Below are 22,070 nucleotides of genomic sequence, written 5' to 3'. Positions count from 1 at the left end.
TGATTTATTTTGTTTTGCTTTGTTTTAGCTCACTAATATGTTCTACTGTGCCCAATTTTCTGTTAAAGCCAGTAAAGAAGTTCTTAATTTCAGATATTGCATTTTGCATTTCTAGAATGTCTATTTAATTTTTTATAGATTCCAACTATCTTGAAATTCTCCCTTTTTCATTCATTTGGTCTCTTTTCCTCTATTTTCTTAAAATCTTAACCAGACTTACTTTTAATTCCTCGTTTCTACTCTAATATCTGGATTATCTCAATTATCTCTGGTTCCACTTCTGTCTGTGTTGATAGTTTTCCTTTTTCTTGATTATTAGTTATTCCTTCTTCACATTTTGGGGGTAATTTTTAATGGGGTAATTTTTTATTGTATGCCAAATTTTAAGTGTAATGCCTTATAAAGGTTCTGAATTATGTCATCTTCCTTTAAAAATTGTTGAGTTTTGTTCTAGTAGCCAATTAAATTGCTCTCAAATCACTTAAAGCCAGGATTTTGCAATCTCAAGACTATTGACACTTTGAGCTGGATCATTCTTTGTTGGGGGAAAGAGGCTGGCTTATACCTTATAGAATGTTTAGCAGCATCCCTGGCCTCTACCCACTAGATGTCAGTAGTGTTACAACCCCCCGTTGTGACAACCAAAAATGTTTCCAGGTGTGGTCAAAAATATCCCCTGGGGAGAAAAATTTCTTCCAGTTGAGAGCCACTGCCTTAATTCTGTTGAGAATGGATTTTAGACTTTGTTCGTGTAGCTTTCCTGGTCTCGCCCTTACTCCTAGGACATGGTCCCTGCTGATAAGGCGTGATCCTTACTACTAGAATGTGGACTTTCTGAGGTCCAGTTGAAAGCCCAGGATATTCACTAAGATGTCTAGCCAAACTTCAACCTTCATCTCTCCAGCACCGTGCAGCCTCTGAAATCTCTGCTTAGCAATACATTCTTCTAATGTGGTTCTCTGATAGGTCTCTAGAGGCCTACCCTACTCACATGCTGCTTAGGAGCTGGCCAAGGACCTGAGGGAAATGTTTACAAAGTTACGGCGGCTCCTTCTCTGTGAATTTCTCCTTTACAGGACTGTGTCTCCCAAATCCCAGCCATTTTGGCAGCCCCAAATGCTGATCTCTGTTTCCTTTACCTAGCACAAACCTACACTGCAGCTTGGAAAATGCTCTCAGGGAAAAAGATAGTGTGAATATGGGGCTCACCTCGTGTGTATCCTTTCTCATAAGGATCATTGTGCTGTGTTAGTTGTGGTTCAATACCTGCAAAGAGTTGTTTTATATATTTTGCCGAGATTTTAGAACTATTTACAGCAGAAGGGTAAGTCTGATACCAGGTATATTTTGTCATGGCCAGAACCAAAAATCCCAGAATTATCTACTCTCCAGAAAAGAAAAAAAAAAAAATGCTACTGCATGCATATATCAAAATCCTAAATATAGCTATTAAAGCCATCTTTCTTAATTTTGAGAATCCAGCTTTATTCTAAAACACTTTGGCATTTTGGATACTATTTCAAGGCTGAAGAATGTGTGAGGAACTCCTGTGGTTTTCAGCCCAGCATATACTAAGGGAACTGAGGCCTTCCTTGCTTTGGCCAGGACCCAGCTGGGCATGGGATCCAGAGGAGAATCTGACTTAAATAACATACTTACAGCAGATGAGAAAAGCGCTTTATATAGAGTACATGATGGCTTTCTTTCTGTTTTCTCTCCAATCATATAGGCAGCTTCTTGAGGGCAGCAATTGGATCTTTTATCAGTGTCTTTTCTCACACATGTCTGACATAAAGTAAACACTTCATAAATGTTTGGGAAATAAAGAAAAGAATAAATGAATGGATATGACATCATTTACTATTCACTATTCACAACTTAAAGGTGACCCTTGATCCATACCTGTGCTAACTCCTGATACAGCCAACTCTACACAGTTTCACTGGAGACCTTCTGATTTTAGAGTCCCTGAAATTTTTGTCTTTCCCCAAGTAAGAATTTTTACTGGCTTATCTTAGGCATTAACAAGCAGAAAACCCCTGTATTAGTCCACCTTGCATTGCTACCAAGGAATACCTGAGGCTGGGTACTTTATAAAGAAAAGAGGTTTATTTTGGTTCACAGTTCTGCAAGCTGTACAAGAAGCATGGTGCCAGCATCTGCTTCTGGTGGGGCCTCAGGAAACTTCCACTCATAGTGGAAGGGGAAGCAGTAGCAGGGATCACATGGTGAGAGAAGGAGCAAGAGAGAGGGAGGGAGGAGGTGCCAGGCTGTTTTTAATAACCAGCTCTCATGGGAACTAATAGAGTGAGAATTCACTCACCACTGAGGGAGTGAATTTATCTATTCATGAGGGATCCACCTCCATGACCCAAACACCTCCCATGAGGCCCCACCTCCAACAGGAGGAATCACATTTCTTTTCTTTTCTTTTTTTTTTTTTTTTTTGAGACAGAGTCTTGCTCTGTCACCCAGGATGAAGTGCAGTGGCACAATCACAATTCACTGCACCTTCGACCTCCTAGACTCAAGAGATACTCCCACCTCAGCCTCCCAAGTAGCTGGGACTACAGGTGTGCACCACCATGCCTGGCTAATTTTTGTATTTTTTTGTAGAGACAGGATCTCACCATGTTGCCCAGGCTCTTCTCGAACTCCTGAGATCAAGCAATCCTCCCACCTAGGCTTCCCAAAATATTGGGATTACTGCACCTGGTAGGGATCACATTTCAACATGAGATTTGGAGGGACAGATATCCAAACCATATCAGTCCCACAGTTCATACTTCATGGAATATGACTCTTGATACAGAAATGTCTACCCAATTTGGGCAAGAAGGGATGGTGGCACAATGATTCATTAGCATTCTTCAGAGACTGATCTCTCCATAGTTAACTTGGAGAAGAGACAACTGACGTATTTTGACAAAGGGCAGGAGAAGAAGTTGATGGGGAGCCTCTTGCTCAGGAGGACAAAGGGTGATTTCTCCAGGGGGTTGCCTAGTAAGCCGACCCAAGTGCTTCTGAGGATTGTGCTTCAAAGGCAAGGTAAGACACCAAAAGGAAAGGCAAGGGGCAAATACCGATTTCCCTTCCAACATTGTTTCTCTAGGATCAAAACTGTCTCCCCACCAATAATCTTCTCAGAAGGCTTCCCCTGCATCTAGAGCCCCAACATGTGCTAACTATGGTGGAGACTTTCTGCACACCATCATGTTTTGAGACTCAGCAGGTAGCCATTTACCTGTGGCACTTGCCAATTCTAGGGACAAGACAGTGGACACTATGTATGCTAGGGTTGGGGAAGGGACTCTAGAATATAAATGGCTCTCTAATTAACAAGCAAATATAACTACCTTATAGCTTCTTGAGATTGATGCTTTCTTGTCATCCTAAAACTATAGTCCTTCCCTCAGTGTTCTGGATCTAAAGAATTATCTATAGGACCAGGAGGGCTACAGTAACATGTGGAAACTCGCGAGGCTCACTTCATTCTTGACATTCATTGTTCTCGGATGCATCTGATCTCTCTGGCCTCCCTGAGGTCCTGTCCATGGCCCAGTGGTGAAAAATGTATGCCCCCCACCTTTTTATTGTCTGTTTTACCTTAATACTTCAATCTCTCACAGCTCAGGGGGCCATCAGATTGTCTAAGCATATTTTCCTGCAAGAGGTCCCCATTACAGACCCCCTTCCTTCTGCATAGACCTCTCGGCTGTGCACAGAGAATTCTTCCAACAAAGTGCTCCTCCCCTACAGCAGCCTCAGAATCACCCCATTCATTGTGAGGTGGAAAAGCACCACTTCAGGCCAGCTTCAAAGAGCAATGTGACGCATCTCCTTGCTTCTCACCTTCCCTTTCTCAAATACATGCTTAACCTGGCCACCTGCTACCCTCCCAAAAAAATGGATCTTTCCCTTTCCAGTTCAAAAACTTTCTTTTCTTCAATTTTTTACTTTTATTTGTTATTATTAAAGTGATATAGACTCATTGTAAAAATGTATAAAGTATATATACATATATATGTGTGTGTATGTATATACATGTATATGTGTGTGTGTGTGTGTGTATATATATATATGAACACAAAAAATAGGGGGAAAAATCACATATAACTCACCACTGGGTTGCCACAGAGGCAACCACTGTTCACACAGTGGTGTTTTTTCTTCTAGTCTTTTTTCTAGTCATATTTAACATGGTTAAAAGTAAGTTGTATATGTAATACTGAATATTCTTCTATGGCTAAATATTACATCTCATAATAACCTCCATATCATTAAAACTCTTCACAAGCATCATTTCCTCAAATGTATGGCCCACAGTTTTATTCACTATTGTTGACTATTTACATTTTTTATTTTTATTATCATAAATAATGCTTTGATGAACATCCTTTTGCAAAGTCTTTGTCTGAATTTCATGTTAGGTCTTTGAGACAAATTTCCTTTTAAAAACTACCACGTACCTGGCACTTTCTGTGGGCCAGGCATGCTTCACATACATTTGTCACAGTTAATCTTCAAACCCTCTAAGATATTCTTGTTCCCATTTTACAGATGGGGAATCTGAGGCTTAGAGAGATTTACATACATTGTCGAAGGTCACCCAGCTAGTAAATTTTGGAATTGAGATTTGAACACAGGCCTGTCTCCTGACTGCAGAAGTCACACCCTTAAATACTATGCTTTGTGGCTTCCCTACTTCCCCGTAGTGGAACCACTGGGTCAAGGGGTAGAAAGGTTTTACACCTTTGAATACATATTGCCAAACTGAATATAACTCCCTCTAAAGAGTTTTTTGGGGGGTGCCCATGGCATCTTCATGAACAATCATCTTTGCCTACAACATTACGCACATTATAAAATAAAATCTAAATTCCTACATGTGGTATTCAAGAGTCCCACCGTTTTCTCCCAAAATACATTTCCGATCTTCTCCCCTGATAAACCCAAGTCTGTGTCCCATAGACCAGACATGGCCTTTAACTCTGCTCCTTGCCTTTGCTCAATTCTGATTCTTCAGTTAAAATGCATTGACATTAGATCTCCACCTGCCAAAATCCTACTCATTCTTCAAGGCCGTGCTCATACCACCTCTTCTGTGAAGCCTACCTGGATTTCCCTACTGCTTTCTTTTCTGTATTCCCATAGCACCTTGTTTACATCTCTTACAGCATTTGTCATATTCTGCCCCGTATTGAACTTTGTGGTATATATGTCACTCTGCCCCACGAGGGTACCTTGGGTGTAGGGGCCTTCTCTTATTTATCTTTGTGACCTCAGTAGGTCCTACTTTATATAAGGCTCAACAGCTTATACAAAACAGAGCACTGATAAGCTTTTGTTGAATAAATGACTTGCAACAACCTCAGATGGGAGCTGTTACAAGTTTCCTAACACACAGGCATGGTTGCAGCAGTATTTGGGTTGAGGGAAGAGTCCCCAAATTCTTTTTGTGTCTCCCTGCAATGCACTTCCAAAGGACCACTGAGCCTAGTGACAGACCTGGGTTGGAACTGACAGCACTTTGTTCTCAGCTCAGGCCCTTCCGGGCTTTGCGGCCTCTCTCTCTAGTGCTTCTGTGGCTAATTTCTCACACCCAGCCTCTAGGAAGGTGCCTGCTTTTCTTTCTCCCCAGACCCTTCCTTCTACCACAGAAAGGACCTGGTAGACAGTACCTTGTGAAGGTACCCAGGGTGCAGAGGAATGAGAGCAGTGAAGAGGGGGAAATAGGGGTTGGGATGGGAGATAGAAAGGAGGTTCAGACTGGGCACAGTGGCTCACACCTGTTATCCCAGCACTTTGGGAGGCCAAGGTGGGAGGATCGCTTGAGCTCAAGAGTTTGACACCAACCTGGGCAGCATAGCAAGACTCTGTCTCTACAAAAATTCAAAAATTTAGCTGGGTGTGGTAGTATGTACCTTTAGTCTCAGCTACTTAGAGAAGGCTGAGGGAGAGGATCACTTGAGCCCACACCACTGCATTCCAGCCCATGTGACAAGATGATGAGACCCTGTCTCTACCCGCATCCCGCGAAAGAAAGAAAGAAAGAAAGAAAGAAAGAAAGAAAGAAAGAAGAAAGAAAGAAAGAAAGAAAGAAGGAAAGAAAGAAAGAAAGAAAGAAAGAAAGAAAGAAAGAAAGAAAGAAAGAAAAAGAAAAAAAGAAAGAAAGAAAAAGAAAGAAAGAAAGAAAGAAAGAAAGAAAGAAAGAAAGAGAAAGAAAGAAAGAAAGAAAGAAAGAAAGAAAGAAAGAAAGAAAGAAAGAAAGAAAGAAAGAAAGAAAGAAAGAGAGAGAAAGAAAGAAAGGAAGGAAGGAAGGAAGTTCAGTGCTCCAGGAGCTTCTCTCAGGTACCCAGAGAATGCATCACCGGCTCCTCCATGAGCTCTGTCTGCACTATGTCCATCTACTGGAGAGCTCCTCACCCGAAACCTGGTCCAGAAGCTGCCTACCCAAGCCTGCTCCTCTTTCCAGCCTTTTCGCAGGACAGTAAACCTCCATACCCCAAATACAGACTCAGGGCAGTTAGGCTCCAGTGAGCTAGCTAAGTCTAGCTGAAGAAAGTCACCACGGGATATGCAAAGAAAGCCAAAGGTGATGTGACAGCTTTGTAATGTGTCAACTTGGCTAGGTTGAACTACATTTCCCAGAATTCCTTTCCCTCTATGCTTCGAATTAGAGTGGACCACAGATAGATTCTGTCAGGAGTCTTGGAGGGTGGAAGTGAAACAGGGGTTCTTTGATAACTCACACACATTGCCACTTACCTGCTGGCTCACCTTGCTGGTGTAAAGCATGGTCAGGCCTGCAGCTGCTCTACCTTTCCCCGTCCACTTCTTTAGTCTCAACGACTCCTGAGCCAGATTTAGCTCCATACTACAGGACTCCAGCCTCTGCAGGCCACCACACCACCAAGGTCAAGGCAACAAGAACTGACACGGTTTCAGTCAGTCCTCATGGGCTCCAGCTTGCGCTATGGGTTCAATCTTGTCCTTGGTCTTCCCCCACTTTGCATCTATCTTCCCTTCCCAACTGTCTGCCCAGTGGACTTCAAGCTCCAACATCAGATGGGAGGACAGCAGCCCTACAGAGACTGCTTAGCCAGCTCCCATGACTGTATAAAGTCAAAACCCTATAAAACTGAAACAATCTCCTGGTGCTCCTGTCTCTGATTGAACCCTGACTCATACAGGTGATGCAATCTCAACAGAAGGGCTGGGGGGAACTAGAAGCCTGGCAGCGCCTGCTCTCAGGCAAGTGTGAGGGTTTTCCTGAGAATCAGAATTCTGACTCCTGGGCCAACAGGCCCAGAATGAGCCTCCTGGGCCAACAGGACCTTTGCACAGCAGAAGCCACTGGGCTCCTATGGATATTTCTGCAAGCTTTGGATGCACGAATGAGTTGTCAGAAGCACTTGGTTTCCTGTATTTTGATTTAAGAAAGAAGAAGAAAAAAGAAAACCAACAGCCCGTATAAAAAGAAATGGCCCAGTGGAGAATTATGATGAGCTTTAGCACACCTGAATCGAAATGACAGACCATGAAATAATGTGTTTTACTCTGCCTCAGCTGCCCTGCTCGCCCCGGCTATTAGCTCGATTGCCTGCCAGGATGATTATCTCATCTGCCACAGTGAAAATCTTTGAGCAACCCACAAATGCTTCAGTGACAAGTTTCCAGAGGCCCTGGAATGGAAGAAGATGGTGGACAAAGTGGGAGGTGAGAGGAAAGAAAGAGTCTTTAATAGGAAGGGAAAGTTAGCTACCACCTCCACCAGAGGAGTCATCCAAGGTGTGGGCTACCCAATGGAAGAGGAGGCCACGCTCACTACTAAGTGAGCCTCTGGCTGCCAAAGGTTTGACAGCAAGGGGCACAGGTGGGCAAGGGAAGTAACCTTGACCAGGGCTACTGCTACATAGATACCATGCATGACACTGTGTGGTATTCAGCTAAGATGGTCGCCTACTCAACCAAGACAACACATGTCCCTCAAAGCAACCATTTGCTTGTATCTTAATCAGGGATCAGTAGTTGCAAGGATCAGAAACCTCCTCAGAAATTAAAGTGAAAAAGGGGTTTATTCTGTCGGAAGTACATCCATCCAGCCCTCCTGGTAAGAAAGAAATTGTAAGTTCCTGTCTGGCTCCAGACTTGCATTGCTTCTCATCTCTGCTGCCTTCTGGGTGTCTGCTCCATTATCTCTCAACAGACTGGATCTCTCTGTTAGTCATGCTCCCTGCTCCTCCAACATTACCTCTTGTACTGTTCCTGGACAAACCACCAGCTGCCTAAGTCAGTCTCTCAGGAATTGTGGGTTGGGGCACACACCCCGAGTAAGTGCACTGCAGCGCACCAATCAGTGTGTTGACAAGATTTGCTTACTAAGGACCTCTTAGGTACCCACCCACTACTATTTGCTGAGGCAGAGGTATGATTACCAAGGTATGATTATTCAAAGTTCCCGTGCACTGAACAGCTAAGGAGAGACCCGACGTGCATAGCACGAGGCCTATGTAGCACAGAATGCAAAAGAAGGAAGAAAATGAGAGCTGGAAGGGCCAGGAAATCTGCCTGGAGGAGGTGTGGCCTAAACTGGGAGAGGAAGGATGGGACAGGGAAAATGTCCATGACGGATCTTCCACAGGCAAAGACGTGGAAGTGAGAATAAGGCGTGACTGTGGGAAGAGCAAGTGTCATGGCCCTCCATTAGAGTGTCAGAGAGCGGTGGGTCGGGCAAGGGCTGGGGGTGGGGAGCTAAACTTCATTCTATAGGACAGTGGTTCTCAAACTTGAGCAGGCACCAGAGTCCCCAGAAAGGGTTGTTGGCACACTCGCCCTAGAGATTCTAATTCAGCAGGTCTGGGGCAGGGTCTGAGAATTTCCATTTCTAAAGAAAAATGACTTGAAGACAGTGGATCTTTTCAGAAATGGGTCTAAACATGGTACGCAGGGACTGGCAAGGGTTCAGAGCGGGGTCAGGAAAATGGTGCCGAACCTTCATGGCAAAAGTAGGGCAGGGCCACGCTCACACAGGCTACTGGAGAAAGAGGGAAAGGGAGGGCACATCCAAGATTCGTGACACCTGCCATAGGCCGGATGATGCCCAGGGTTCCTGGAAAGATGACAGCACATGAGATCCGCTGCCTGCGCTGGAGGCACAGACCACCTGACAGTGCCAGAGAGAGAAGACCCAACAAGGAGCCTGCAGGTTCAATGCCCCAGAAGACAGTATGACCTGGGCTGGGACTCAGGCAGACGTGGGTTCAAATCCTGGCTCCACCCCCATGTACAAAGCCCTGGATGTGTTGCTCAGCTTCCAGGCACACAGAATTCTCATTGCAGGCGAGCACAGTGCCTGCCCTCGTGGAAGTGTGAGAACTAACCAAAGCACCACATGCAAGGCACAGAGCACCAGGCCTGAAAACAGAGCAGGCAAGCATGCAATAATGTTAGCAACTGGTTTTCATTGTCATCATTTCAAAGGCTGTACGCTGCAGTAACACATGGGTGTGTCTCCAGAAAAGCCACCCTTTCTGTTGGCTCCCAAAGGGTGTCTCAGGCTGGCATTTACCCTGGTAAATTCACCACAGTCCAGAGTTGGGGTTTCAATCATTCCTCCTCTGATTTAACAACACTGTATTAAGTATGAACTTTCTACAAGGTGCTAGGGACACAGAGGTGAGCAAGACAGACAAAGTCCCTGCTCTCCTAGAGCTCACATTTGGTGGTCTTCCCAGCACACCCTAAAAGAAACCAATTCACACTGGCCAAGTCACAGAACCAGCAATTGAAATGGTATTTACAAAGTGTCTCTCCCATACAGTGGAATGCACTTCTCTCTGCACGAAGGCAAGCTTCCGAGTAGTCAGAAGGCTGGTGGGTGGGTGCTGATCTAAGACGGGAGTCGGCCAGGGACGGCCTGGCCACCTGTCCCTGGGCCACAGTGCTGGAGGTCATGGACTGGGGCATCCTCTTTCTGGATGCCAAGGTCAACACTTTGTTTTTTTTTTTTTTTTTTTTTGAGACGAAGTCTTGCTCTGTCACCCAGGCTGGAGTGCAATGGCGCAATCTTAGCTCACTGTGACCTCTGTCTCCCAGGTTCAAGTGATTCTCCTGCCTCAGCCTCCTGAGTAGCTAGGATTACAGGCGCTCACCACCACGCCCGGCTGATTTTTGCATTTTTAGTAGAGACAGGGTTTCGCCATGTTGGCCAGGTTGGTTTCGAACTCCTGACCTCAAGTGATCTGCCCGCCTCAGCCTCCCAAAGTGCTGGGATTACAGACGTGAGCCACCACGCCCGGCCTCCCAAGGCCAACTTCTGACCCTTGGGTTATCCTGTCTTGATGTCCAGTCTGATTAACGCTTTGTGTCCATTTGGCCTCTTCAAATGGCTGAGAAGTTGATAACACCCCCCCCCCAATCCTTCTGCCTGAAATGATTTCCTGACTAGTGTTTCCCAAATATTTTCCCCACATTTCAAGACTGTCCTGTGTCAGTTATTGTCACAATGTGAATGTTGTTTGTTTGGCCCTCCACAGTACCTTTTGTGTTTACAAAGCACTCCACAGTCTGTAAAGCACAGTGACATATTTATCGCGAATTCAGGAAGGAAGTAACAGTGTCTGTGATGTCCAGAGGCCATGCCAGAGCCTGGCAATGGGGGTGTCCTTGGTGGCAAATACCATCATCCCCACCTGAGAGATGAGGGAACAGGGGCTCAGGAAGGGAAGGAACCAGCCTGGGCCAGCTGGAGGAGAGGTGACTAAGGTCACAAGTGGACATGACACAATGCATATGTTACAGGTCACAATGATGACACTGCAAACTGATATGGGGAGCCAAAGATCCAAGAGATCAGCCAATAAGATAAGGAAGTCAAAAATAGCTTCAGGTATTCTAACCCAGGAGACTGGGAGAATGGTGGAGTCACTTACAGAAATGGAAAAATTAGAAAAGGGTGTTGCGTTTGGGACAGATGATAACAGAAAATGCTTCTAGAGCCCTTCCCATGTACCAGACACTGTTCTCACAACCTTGACCCTCTCAACGCCCTCATGAGATGGGTACCGTAATTATGAGGATAACCATCAATTTAGGTTTGCCTGAGACAGTCCCACAGGATGCCTGCTGTCCTGATTTAATTCTTAAAACCACCCCCATTCACTCTCAAAAATATCCTGGCTCAGAACATGAGTCCTATGGGTCCCCTTAATTATTATCTGTCAGTTATAGGTGAGGAAACTGAGGCATAGCTAAATTAAAGAACCTGCCTCAGGTCATGCAATTGTTAAGTGACAGAGCTGGGATTTGAACCCAGGCAGCTTGACTTTCAATGACATAGTTGTAACTACTTGATTGTACTGCCTCCCAAAGGGGATGTTGAACCTAATTTTTCACCTTTGAAGTTTGGGGTGAAGGCTGTCCATCCATCCAGCAGAGACCCCTCCACAGGCCGATAGGAATACAAGATGGAATGAAGGGACGCAGACTGTTGGCCTGAAGAGAGGAGACAGGGAGAAGACATGCCAGGAGGCGCTGGGAGACAGGAGAGTGGATAAAGCCACATTTGGGACTCCTCTCCTGGAGACTCTCCCCAGGGAATGAAACAGAACTTCTCTCAAGCCTTCTGCTCCTGGGAGAACATTCCATCAGGGCTCAACCCAGAACCTCTGCAGAATACCAAAAATCTAAACAAAAAGAAGCTCTGCCCAAGGAAAGGCTGTCACCCGGAGTTAGGAGACCCGGTCTTCCATAGAAACTGTAGGCCTATAAGACAGGCTTTCTGCTGCAAGGGAAACATTTCATATCCCTGACCCCGCCCCACCAACTCTGTTTTATGTGATTTTAACATCTATTCAACCCTCCTGGATATGTTATTCATTCTGAGATGATCCAAAGAAAACTCCAAATTCTATGCCCACTCTTGGCTCCTTCCTGTCTCTGCTTCTACCCTTTGCATCTGACTTTCTCCCTTTAGTGACTGAGAGTCAGGGAATCTGAACTGATCAGCCTAGGCCAACGGTAACAGAGAGAAACTTCTAAAAGGAACAAGGGACCTATCGTAAACCTGCCATATCTTAGGGATTTCAAAGCAAAATTGAAACGATTTGGGAGCTATCTACTTAACAGATTTTCCCCCCTCCTTCAGTACCTGGGACAGTGAGCTAAGAGGGTAAGCTTTGCCTATAAACATGACTGAGAGTTATGAGGTGTCTACTTTTTAAATCACCCAAGTGGTTTCTCAAAAATAATCACTCTGGGACGGGCGCAGTGGCTCACGCCTGTAATCCCAGCAGTTTGGGAGGCCAAGGCAGGCGGATCACCTGAGGTCAGGAGTTCAAGATCAGCCTGGCCAAACTGGCAAAACCCTGACTCTACTAAAAACACAAAAATTAGCCAGGCGTGGTGGCACACGCCTGTAATCCTAGCTAGTCAGGCGACTGAGGCAGGAAAATCGCTTGAACCCGGGAGGCAGAGGTTGCGGTTGCAGTGAACCAAGATCACGCCACTGCACTCCAGCCTGGGTGTAAAACAAAAAGACTCCATCTAAAAAGAAAAAAAAGAATCACTCTGGCGGCCAGACACTTATAGAATCCAAAGTTAACACACCAAAAAGCTTTGTGCTATGTCTGGGTTTCAGTGGAAAATAATCAGAAAGACCTTTAATAAAAGAAAAAAAAATTCATCTACTGTAGTAGGAAAAGAATCGTGAAATGTTTGCCTTCTTATTTTTTTTTATTTTTATTTTTTGAGACAGTCTTGTTTTGTTGTCCAGGCTGGAGTGCCATGCATGGTATAATCACAGCTCAGTGCAGCCTCAACCTCCCAGGCTCAAGCGATCCTCTCACCTCAGCCTCCCAAGTAGCTGGGACTACAGGTGTGGCACCACCATGCCCAACTAATTTTTCATTTTTTTGTGGAGACAGGGTCTCCCTATGTTGCCCAGACTGGTTTGGAACTCTCGGGCTCAGGCAATCCTCCCACCTCAGCCTCCCAAAGTGCTGGGAATATAGGCATGAGCCACTGCACCCAGCCAAGATGCTTCTCTTAATGACACAAACCAAAAAAGAGTTTTCATTATTTTGAATACAATACAGCTTGGAGAAATGTTCAGTAACTTTTGGTTTAATTATCCACAGCTGAGACAGTTATTGAATCAACATTGTTTTAATTATAGAGCATTGATTAACTTATGACGCATGATTAACCTAAGTCCCATTTCACATGCATATTTAACAACTAAATCATGTGAATGGTGTTCGGGTGTGTAACCAGAAAGGAAACTCATAGGTTTATTAGCGTTAGCACGTTCTCTTCTTCTCCCTGGGTGAGCTTGAGAACAGTAAGTCCACTCAAAGTAAAAATTCATTTGTTCAAGATTTCCCTCAGCCTTCCAAATCTAGCTGGCAAGGAAAACCTTCTTACTGAGACAAGCTGACTTTTAATCTGGGAAAAGCCACATTTCTGGTCTTAGATTTTCTTTCTGAGAGGAGTTCATGTTCTTTTTTTCACACACTTATTTCTATCTGAGCAAATATTCAAATATGTTCAGTAGTGGTGAATCTTTGTCTTTTGAGAAACATTTGCTTTTGGAAACTGCCAAAAATCAGGCAGAAGCAAGTTGCACAATTAGGATGGAAGATGGGCTTCAGGATAATACGGCTATACAGGGGCACAGGATGGTGAATGCTTTAACGAGGTTCACGCACATTATCTTCCATGCCATTCCCATGAGGTTTGAGAAAAGACACTGTCATCCCTCCACTTACAGAGGCAGGAATTGAGTCTCAGTAGGCCCAGGACTTCCAATCCTAACCCGCTGCCCTTCCCTCATGCCTCAATAAAAGCCCATTTCTCTGGGTTGGCGGCCTGCCTGGCTCTCCTGGAGACAAAAAGACTCCACGAGCCCACAGAAGCTTTTAAGACCCGAGGCAGCCCTGGCATCCAGCGACCATGCATCTGGTGCTTCGGTCACTGTTTCATGGGGGCCTCCAATCACCCTCACTCATGGCATCTCTGCTTCTTTCCATAGCACTGCCCCATCCTCTCTTTCTCAGATAGATCCCAAATCAAAATCCCAAAAGGGAATCAGAATAATTGGCTTAACTCTTTACCAACAGCTCATTAAGCAGAGCCTTTCACACCGGGTACCCCTTATCCACCAAAGATGGCCTTGCCCTGCTGCCCTGAGCAGTGGCCATAGAAGGGGAAGCTTCAGCTATAAGGGTACGTACGGCATGGAGAGTACCATGGCTCTGTATGGAAGGCACATCTAGCACGTGGCAGTGACAGTGTCGATGCTGATGACCATGATGGTGACAATGATAGGTACTAATGTACTGAATGCAGAGGATGTGCCTCTCACCAGGCCAAGCCTTTTGCATGCATGTTCTGTGAGGTTTGTAAACCAAGTTTGTGCTGAAATTCCAAAGACAGAGCTGGACAAGCAGCAGCAGAGAATTCCAACAGTGTCTCTGGTTCTTTTTACCATGCTAGAATGGACTATTTTAGCATGGTAAATAGCTATGTATTGTCACACGATGGGTAGTGTGACAGTATCTTCACTGACCCGATATAGGACGTCTAAAAATGGAGGTGTCTAGGATGCCAGCTCTCCTTTGGTTCTTGTCACCCCAAGTTGCAGCATGGGGCTAGTGGCCAGTTGGAGTCAGTACACGGCCCTTAGACAGTCCATGCCTTTCCAGCCGCCACCTGGCACTCCTGATTCCTCTTTCTACTCAATCCTTCCTTGGAGTAGGCTCTGCAGTGTGATGTGAGGGGTCGGCAACCCCATCTCTCCTTCAAGCAGCTATGATTTCCTCCCGAGAGATTCATTCGGGTGGTTTTGAAGATTGTGTGGTTTTCTGGAGCACCCCTATTACAGTGCACACATCCCTTTTTAAAGGGTAACTTTGGGCTTTTACCAGCCAGACCTTTCTGGGGACAGATGATAGCCATCTGAGGAGTGATGGGGAAGCCATTACCAGCTGTCTTTACCATCAAGAATGCACAGTCATTTTTATTTGTGTCTAAGCTAAAGAAAGAAGTCTGCCCAGGGACTTCTTCCAAAGCTCCTGAGATGGAAATGCTGAATTGCATCTCAGTTTCTTATCTCCCTTGCTCCCCTTCTGTTCCCTAGGCTTGGCTGGTAACAAGAACAGCTCATGATATCTGTCTAAATCCAGAGTTCTAAGCCTCCAAGAGACCTACCTTTCCAGAATTTCTAGGTGGGGACCTAGGAATCTGTAGGTTTATAGCATTCTGAAGGCTGGGATTGCTAGCCAAGTTTGGGACACACTGCCCTATTCTGAAATCACTGGCTTTTTCCCCCCATCTTTCTCCCCATTAAATCTATGTAATACCCTATTGGAATCTGGGTATGAAAGCAAACTTGGACACCAATAAGGAGCATTGGAGCGACCATGGCTCACTGCAGTCTTGAACTCCTGGGCTCCAGTGACCCTCTTGCCCCAGTCTCCCGAGTAGCTGGGACTACACCCAGCTAACTTTTAATTTTTTTCTATTATTATTATACTTTAAGTTCTGGGATACATGTGCAGAACATGCAGGTTTGTTACATAGATATACATGTGCCATGTTGGTTTGCTGCACCCATCAACCCGTCACCTGCATTCGGTATTTCTCCTAACGTTATCCCTCCCCTAGCCCCCCAACCCCTGACAGGCCCCTATGTGTGATGTTCCCCTGTGTCCATGTGTTCTCATTGTTCAACTCCCACTTATGAGTGAGAACATGTGGTGTTTGGTTTTCTGTTCTTATGTTAGTTTGCTGAGAATGATGGTTCCCAGCTGCATCCATGTGAGCCACCACACCCAGCCAGGAGCATGATCTTTAACAAGCCACTTCCTTCCCGGTCCTTATTGCCATCTGGAACATGGGAGTATTTTACTAGATCACTGGATAACGCTGTCTACCATTTGCATTTACCTGCCAGGGCTGCGAAAATTAATGTCACGTTTTCCACAAATCTTTTGAAGCCTTTTTTTAATCAATCATTTTAAATTTTCAGGACTGTCACCAGGGCCAGAGAGAACTAAAGTTCCTGTGTGTGCTGAGATAACACCAGTGAAAAAGCCTGGCATAGGGCCCAGCACTTAGAACTTCCAGAAAGTGTTAGCCTTCTCCCAACTGTGTTATATCAACCACATTTTCAAATAGTAGTCACTAAAGAGGCTTCTGCATCAAGCCTTCACATGCAGCTCCCATGCCACCCTCCAGAATTCACCTACACACAGGCCCACCAGCAACAGGCTACCTTTGCACAATATTCTCTGATGGCTACTCCAGAGCCCCAGCTCTTTCCACCACACTGTGGTCCCCTAGATGGGGCCATTGCTCAGCACACCCCAATCCAGATGTGATCCCACTGTCATCTATTTCTGGCGAGATTCTCAGTCTGGACAGGTCTTCCCATGAGACAGAACCTGATAAGGAGCTAGGGCAATTCTGACAACATTACCGAAGGTCCACATAACTTCTAAATTTTGGTCTGGTCTGAAGGAAAACCTGTTCTTGCGCTAGTGATGGATGAACTGTCTTATCTCTAGCTTCTAGAGGGAAACAAAAGCATATCCCTTTTACTTTTTAAGTACCTCCATCACAGTCATGAAATCATCTGTCAAGACTATTTATCTTTTACGTTTCCATTCTGGTAAGAACCCTTTAAATGAGGACACTGCTGATTGCTGGTGATGTGTTTTGAGCAAACACTCCGGGGTATGGATGAAAGCCAATCGCAGGTCAAATGACTCCTTGGGGAAGTTACTTCTCCTCTATTCAGATGTCACTAAAAGCTTCCAAGGTGAAAGCAAACTTAGATTTCAGTCTTAGTTGCTGTCCGTTTTTGTAATGAACAAGTGTTTTTCCTTTAGCTAGTGTTATCAGGCAGGGTCCTACCAGAGAAACAGAACCAGTAGGAGATACATATACATGTCCAGATTTATTTCAAAGAATTGATTTACATGATTGTAGGGACTGGCAAGTCCAAAATCCATATGGTATACTAGCAATCTGTAAACCTTTGGGCAGAAGCTGATGCTGTAGTTTGCAGATGGAATTCCTTGTTCCTTAAAAAAATCCGTTTTGCTCTTAAGGGCTTTGAATGATTGGATCAGGCCCGCCCAGATTATCTAGATAATCTCTTTTACTTAAAGTAAACTGATTGTAGGTGTTAATCACATCTATGAAATGCCTTCACAGCAACACCTAGACTAGCATTCGATTGAATAACTGGGGAATACAGCCTAGCCAAGTTGACACAAAATTAACCATCACAGCAACATGTCTGCTAAATTTTATCGACCGTCTTACAGACTGTTAAGGATTGTGGTAGAGAACTGTGACAGCCACTCTCAGTATCACCCTGAACCAAAGGCCCCTATCAAGTAACAACATAGCCAAGCAAAATTCCAGTCGATGGAGACATTGACTGGTCGGCTGGCTTCCCAAGGGATAGCACCAGACAGGAAATGCAAGGATGAGGAAACCAGGCACGGGAGGGAGAGGGGCAACAGAGGTCCAAGGTTTGGTTATCTTTTTATTTTTCACTGGGAGGTGGTAAGTTAGCCCTGTTGCCCATGTATGCAGATGCGAGAAGTGATTTAGAAACTCCAAAGCAATTGGTAATCCCCAAAATGGGTGTATCTGGTTTGAAATGAAACCTTATTTTATCGGAAATGGCTGGTTTCCCAATTCTGCTTGCCATTGGCCAATATAATTGTGGGTTTGCACATGGCCAGCACATGCCAAACAGAAGTAGACAAAGGTCTCACTCTGTAAGTGGGACCTTGGGGAGGAGCTGCCTGCATCATAAAGGGAAGGGGTAGTACAAATGGTCTCTTAAGCCTGTTCCTGCTGTATTTAAGAGGTGGTTCAGAACCTTCTCAGCAAATACATCAGGTATCTATTGTTGTGTATTAAACCATTTCAACACATAGTGGCTTAAAACAGCAATCATTTATTTTGCTCATGAATATGCAACTTGAGCAGGGCTTGGTGGGAAAGGCTCACCAAGCTCCACGTGGCATCAGCTGGGGTGGTTCTATAGGGCATAGAGGTTCCACTTCCAAGATGGCTCAATCACATGGCTGGCAAGTTGGGGCTGGCTGGCAGTTAGCAGCCCTGCTGCAATGAGTGGGAGACCTTGGTTTTCATCTCCACGTATGGCTCTCCATGTGACCTGGGCTTCCTTACAGCATGGTGGCTAGGTACAAAAGCAAGCAGCCAAAGAGAGAACCAAGTAGAAGCTGCATCACCTTTTAAGACCTAGGCTCAGTGTTTTGTATCTTCACTCTTGCACCGTGCTATCCACCAAAAGTGAGTCACCAAAGGCAGTCCATATTCCAGGGGAGGGAAATGAGACTCTATCCCTTGATGAGAGAAGTGACAAAGAGTTTGCAAACATGTTTTAAAATCACCTCAGCAAACAATATTCTTGTTATCCACCCTCACGTTGAGTACTATCTCTGACACCTCCTTTCTTCTCACCAACAGCCCCCAACCATTCAGCTTATCACTAAGACTAGTATATTCTGCTACCAACAAATATCTTCAAGTCTTTGCATTCTCTCATCTCACACCTCAATCATTGCATCTTCCTAACTGACCTTCCTGCCTCCATTATTTCCTCCTGTGATATTTAGGATTAAGTTCAGTTGCATGTAACAACAAATCCAAGTAACAGTGGCTTAAACAAGATCAAAATACACTTTTATTCATTGCAACAGGGTCTCACTCTGTTGCCCAGGCTGTGCAGTGGCACAATCATGGCTCACTGCAACCTCCACCTTCTGTTCTCAAGTGATCCTCCTACCTCAGCCTCCTAAGTAGCTGGGTCTACAGGCATGCACCACCACATCTGGCTAGTTTTTGTATTTTTTTGTAGAGGCAGGCTTTCACCATGTCACCCAGGCTGGTCTCAAATGCCTGGAGTCAAGGGATCTGCCTACCTCGACCTCCTAAAGTGCTGGGATTACAGGCATGAGCTACCATGCCTGGCCAAAATACACTTTTTAAAAAACATAAAAGAAACTGATACATAGCTGTCCAAGGCCAATACAGTGGCTCCATGATTGTCAGGGATCCAGGCTACTTTTATTCTGCTGCTTCACAGCCCTTAGTGTGCCCTGATCCAAGATGGCTGCCTGAGCACCACCCATCACTTCCACATTCCAGCCAGGAAGAAAAGAGTGAAGAAAGCTACATCCTCTCCCTTTAAGGACTCTTCTCAGAAATTTTTACTTATATCTCATTGACTGGTACCTAGTCACATTATCACACCTAGCTGCAAAGGAAGCTGGGAATGAAATCTTTATTTGGTGTGGCCATATGCCTAGCTAAAATGCAGGGGCCAATAACTAGCAGTATTGGCCACACTCCTCTGAATCTATTGTCCACATAACAACCCAGAATCGCTTTCCTAAAATGTATAGCTGAGCATAAAATGTGTATCTGCTTAAAGGCTTCAGTGGTCCCCTATCCCTTCAAGATAAAATCAAAATTCCTTAAAATGACTTCATCTGTCTTCCATTTTGGGATTCCTCTCTGTTCACTCTCACTAGTGATACTCCAGCTTCAAAAAGCCCTAACCACCTGTAGCTTCTAGCACATTCTCTCTCCTCTCAACATTTTTGCATATACTGTTCCCTCTGCATGAAATACTCTTCCACCCTCAGGTTCAGGCTTCAGCTTAAACTCGCTATCTTTCAAGAAATCTTCTAGCGTCTGTATTAGTCTATTCTCACACTGCTGTAAAGAACTACCTGAGGCCAGGCACCATGGCTCATGCCTGTAGTCCCAGTACTTTGGGAGGCTGAGGTGGGTGGTTCACCTGAGATCAGGAGTTTGAAACCAGCCTGGCCAACATGGTGAAACCCAATCTCTACTACAAATACAAAAAAATTAGCCAGGTGTGGTGGTGCATGCCTGTAATCCCAGCTACTTGGGAGGCTGAGGCAAGAGAATGGCTTGAACCTGGGAGCTGGAGGTTGCAGTGAGCTGAGATTGCACCATTACACTCCAGCCTGGGTGACAAGAGTGAAACTTTGTCTCAAAAAAAAAGAAAAAAAGAACAAAAAGAACTACCTGAGACTGGGTAATTTATAAAGCAAAGAGGTTTAATTGGCTCACAGTTCTTCAGTCTGTACAGGAAGCATGGCTGGGGAGGCCTCAGGAAACTTACAATCATGGCAGAAGGCGAAGAGGAAGGATGAAAACTCACTCCTTATCATAAGAACAATAAGGGGGAAATCTGCTCCCATGATCCAATCACCTTCCACCAGGCCCCTCCTCCAACATTGGGGATTACAATTCCACATGAGATTTGGGCAGGGACACAGATCCAAACTACCACACCCGCACGGTGTTAGTGGCATCTGTATTAGTCTGTAAAGAACTACTGGAAACATTCATGAAAAAAAAAGCCTAGGTTCGTATCTCCAAGTCTTATCCCAAGAACACAGTGGTGCATATAAAGATGCTCAAGTGCAGCCTCATAGTTGTGATATCAAAGTCAAATGGCAGAAGGAATCGAACGAGCCCATGGCAGGGAATGAATTCAACCTGGGATCAGCCTTCTTTCCAAGGGCAGGGTGGGGGTGCAATGGTGGGTAGAGACACAGGCAATACAAAACTCAGATGGCCAGCTGAGGGCTGGGAAAAGGTGGGGTCCACCGGCTCTCCCATTCTTCCTCTCCTCCGCCCTGTCCTCGGCCTGCCGAGTGCCCTCCTGCCATGCTGCCCAAGAGAGCGCATTCCCTTCTCTGTTCCCTGGGTCTCTGTGCCCCACTCCAGTGTAGCCTGTGGTGGGGGAGGAGGCCTCCCATCCCGCCCCCGCAGAAGTGCTCTGGCCCCTCTCCCCAGCCACAGGGATCTGCCCCCTCTTCCCCCTGGGCGGGGCTACCCAACACCTCCCACCCCGCAACTCCCACTCCTGTAGGTCGTTCCCCCACGCCTCACCTGGCCCCCCAACCTCAAGGTCTCCCTCACCCCCAACACAGGGTCTGCCCATTCCCCCTCCTGCTAATCCCCAACAAGAGCTTAGCATCCCTCTGTCTTCTCCCACCTCTCTCCCACTTGCGCGTAGGGCCTGGCCAGTCCGCTCCTGCGCTGCCCTTCACAGCGACTCCTGGATCGCGTGGTCAGGCGCTATGCAGAGGTGGCCGACGCTGGCAGCATTTTCATGGACCATTTCACCGACCGCGACAAGCTGCGCCTGCTCTACACGCTGGCTGTCAACTCACACCCCATCCTCCTACAGGTACGCAAGGACCTGGCAAGCCCTCTAGGTTGGGGATCAATCTTGGACTTGCAGAAACCGCCCTGGATTGAGCTCTCTCCCTCCTTTTACTGCATGTCTTGGGGCCACTAGCCCGTGTTAGGTCCTTTCTGGCATGTGTTGGCTTCTGCAGTGTGAAAGTGCTGTGGCTGCTGTAGAGGAAACAGGTGTGGGAGCCCAGAGCTGGGAGGGGGATGGGGATAGGAGGGAACAGTAGCCACCTTCACTGCCTGAGCAGCCATGAAGGGCTTTGTGAAGGAGGCCAACTTTGACCTGTGCCTCAAAGATCAATCAGATGGGATCAAGCTCAGGAAGTGGAGAAATAGCCAAGGAATGACCCACCCAGAGATGTACCTTGCAGCTATGCTTGGAAAGGAGGGGGGGAAAAAAAGGAAGTAACTCCTACATGTCCATACACAGGGGAATGGTCAAATAAATGAAGATGCATTAAGGACCTGGAGATACACTGGTCAACCAGACAAGTATGGTGTCTCCTGCCTTCATGCAGCTTCCAGTCCAGTGGTAGAGACAGACACTTAACATGGAAACAAACACCCATAAAATATGTGGAGCCCAATCACTCCGACTGACCCCGGACCTCAAGGGTTAGGACACAGGGGTCACATAATGGACACAAAGGGAACTAGAAAGTGGGGGAAAGGAGGTGGAAAAGGAAAGGGAGTAGAGAGAGAAAGAGAGAAGAAGAGGAAGGAGAGGAGGAGAAGGAGGAAGAAGAGGACTAAGAAAAGGAAGAGGAAGGAAGGCGGGAGAGGAG

The 22,070-nt window shown here is 45.8% G+C and overlaps 1 protein-coding gene across 2 annotated transcripts in view; it reads left to right on the top strand.

The window, feature by feature from the left end:
• The window catches only part of LOC105541665 (chromosome unknown open reading frame, human CXorf36), a 61,471-nt gene that overhangs the window by 23,078 nt on the left and 16,323 nt on the right, over positions 1-22,070 (top strand). Inside the window, exon 3 of one of the 2 annotated variants that reach the window (XM_011982810.1) lies at positions 21,104-21,277. In XM_011982810.1, the coding sequence (XP_011838200.1) occupies positions 21,104-21,277 (174 nt within the window). Of the gene's footprint in view, positions 1-16,030; positions 17,968-21,103; positions 21,278-22,070 lie in introns of those variants that run through there. The other variant, XM_011982811.1, reaches the window with a different exon arrangement.

The sequence above is a fragment of the Mandrillus leucophaeus genome, unplaced genomic scaffold, assembly GCF_000951045.1.
Source record: "Mandrillus leucophaeus isolate KB7577 unplaced genomic scaffold, Mleu.le_1.0 Scaffold243, whole genome shotgun sequence".
NCBI lineage: Eukaryota > Metazoa > Chordata > Mammalia > Primates > Cercopithecidae > Mandrillus > Mandrillus leucophaeus.
Note: the sequence above shows the minus strand (reverse complement) of the source record. Positions and strands in the feature narration are given on the sequence as shown.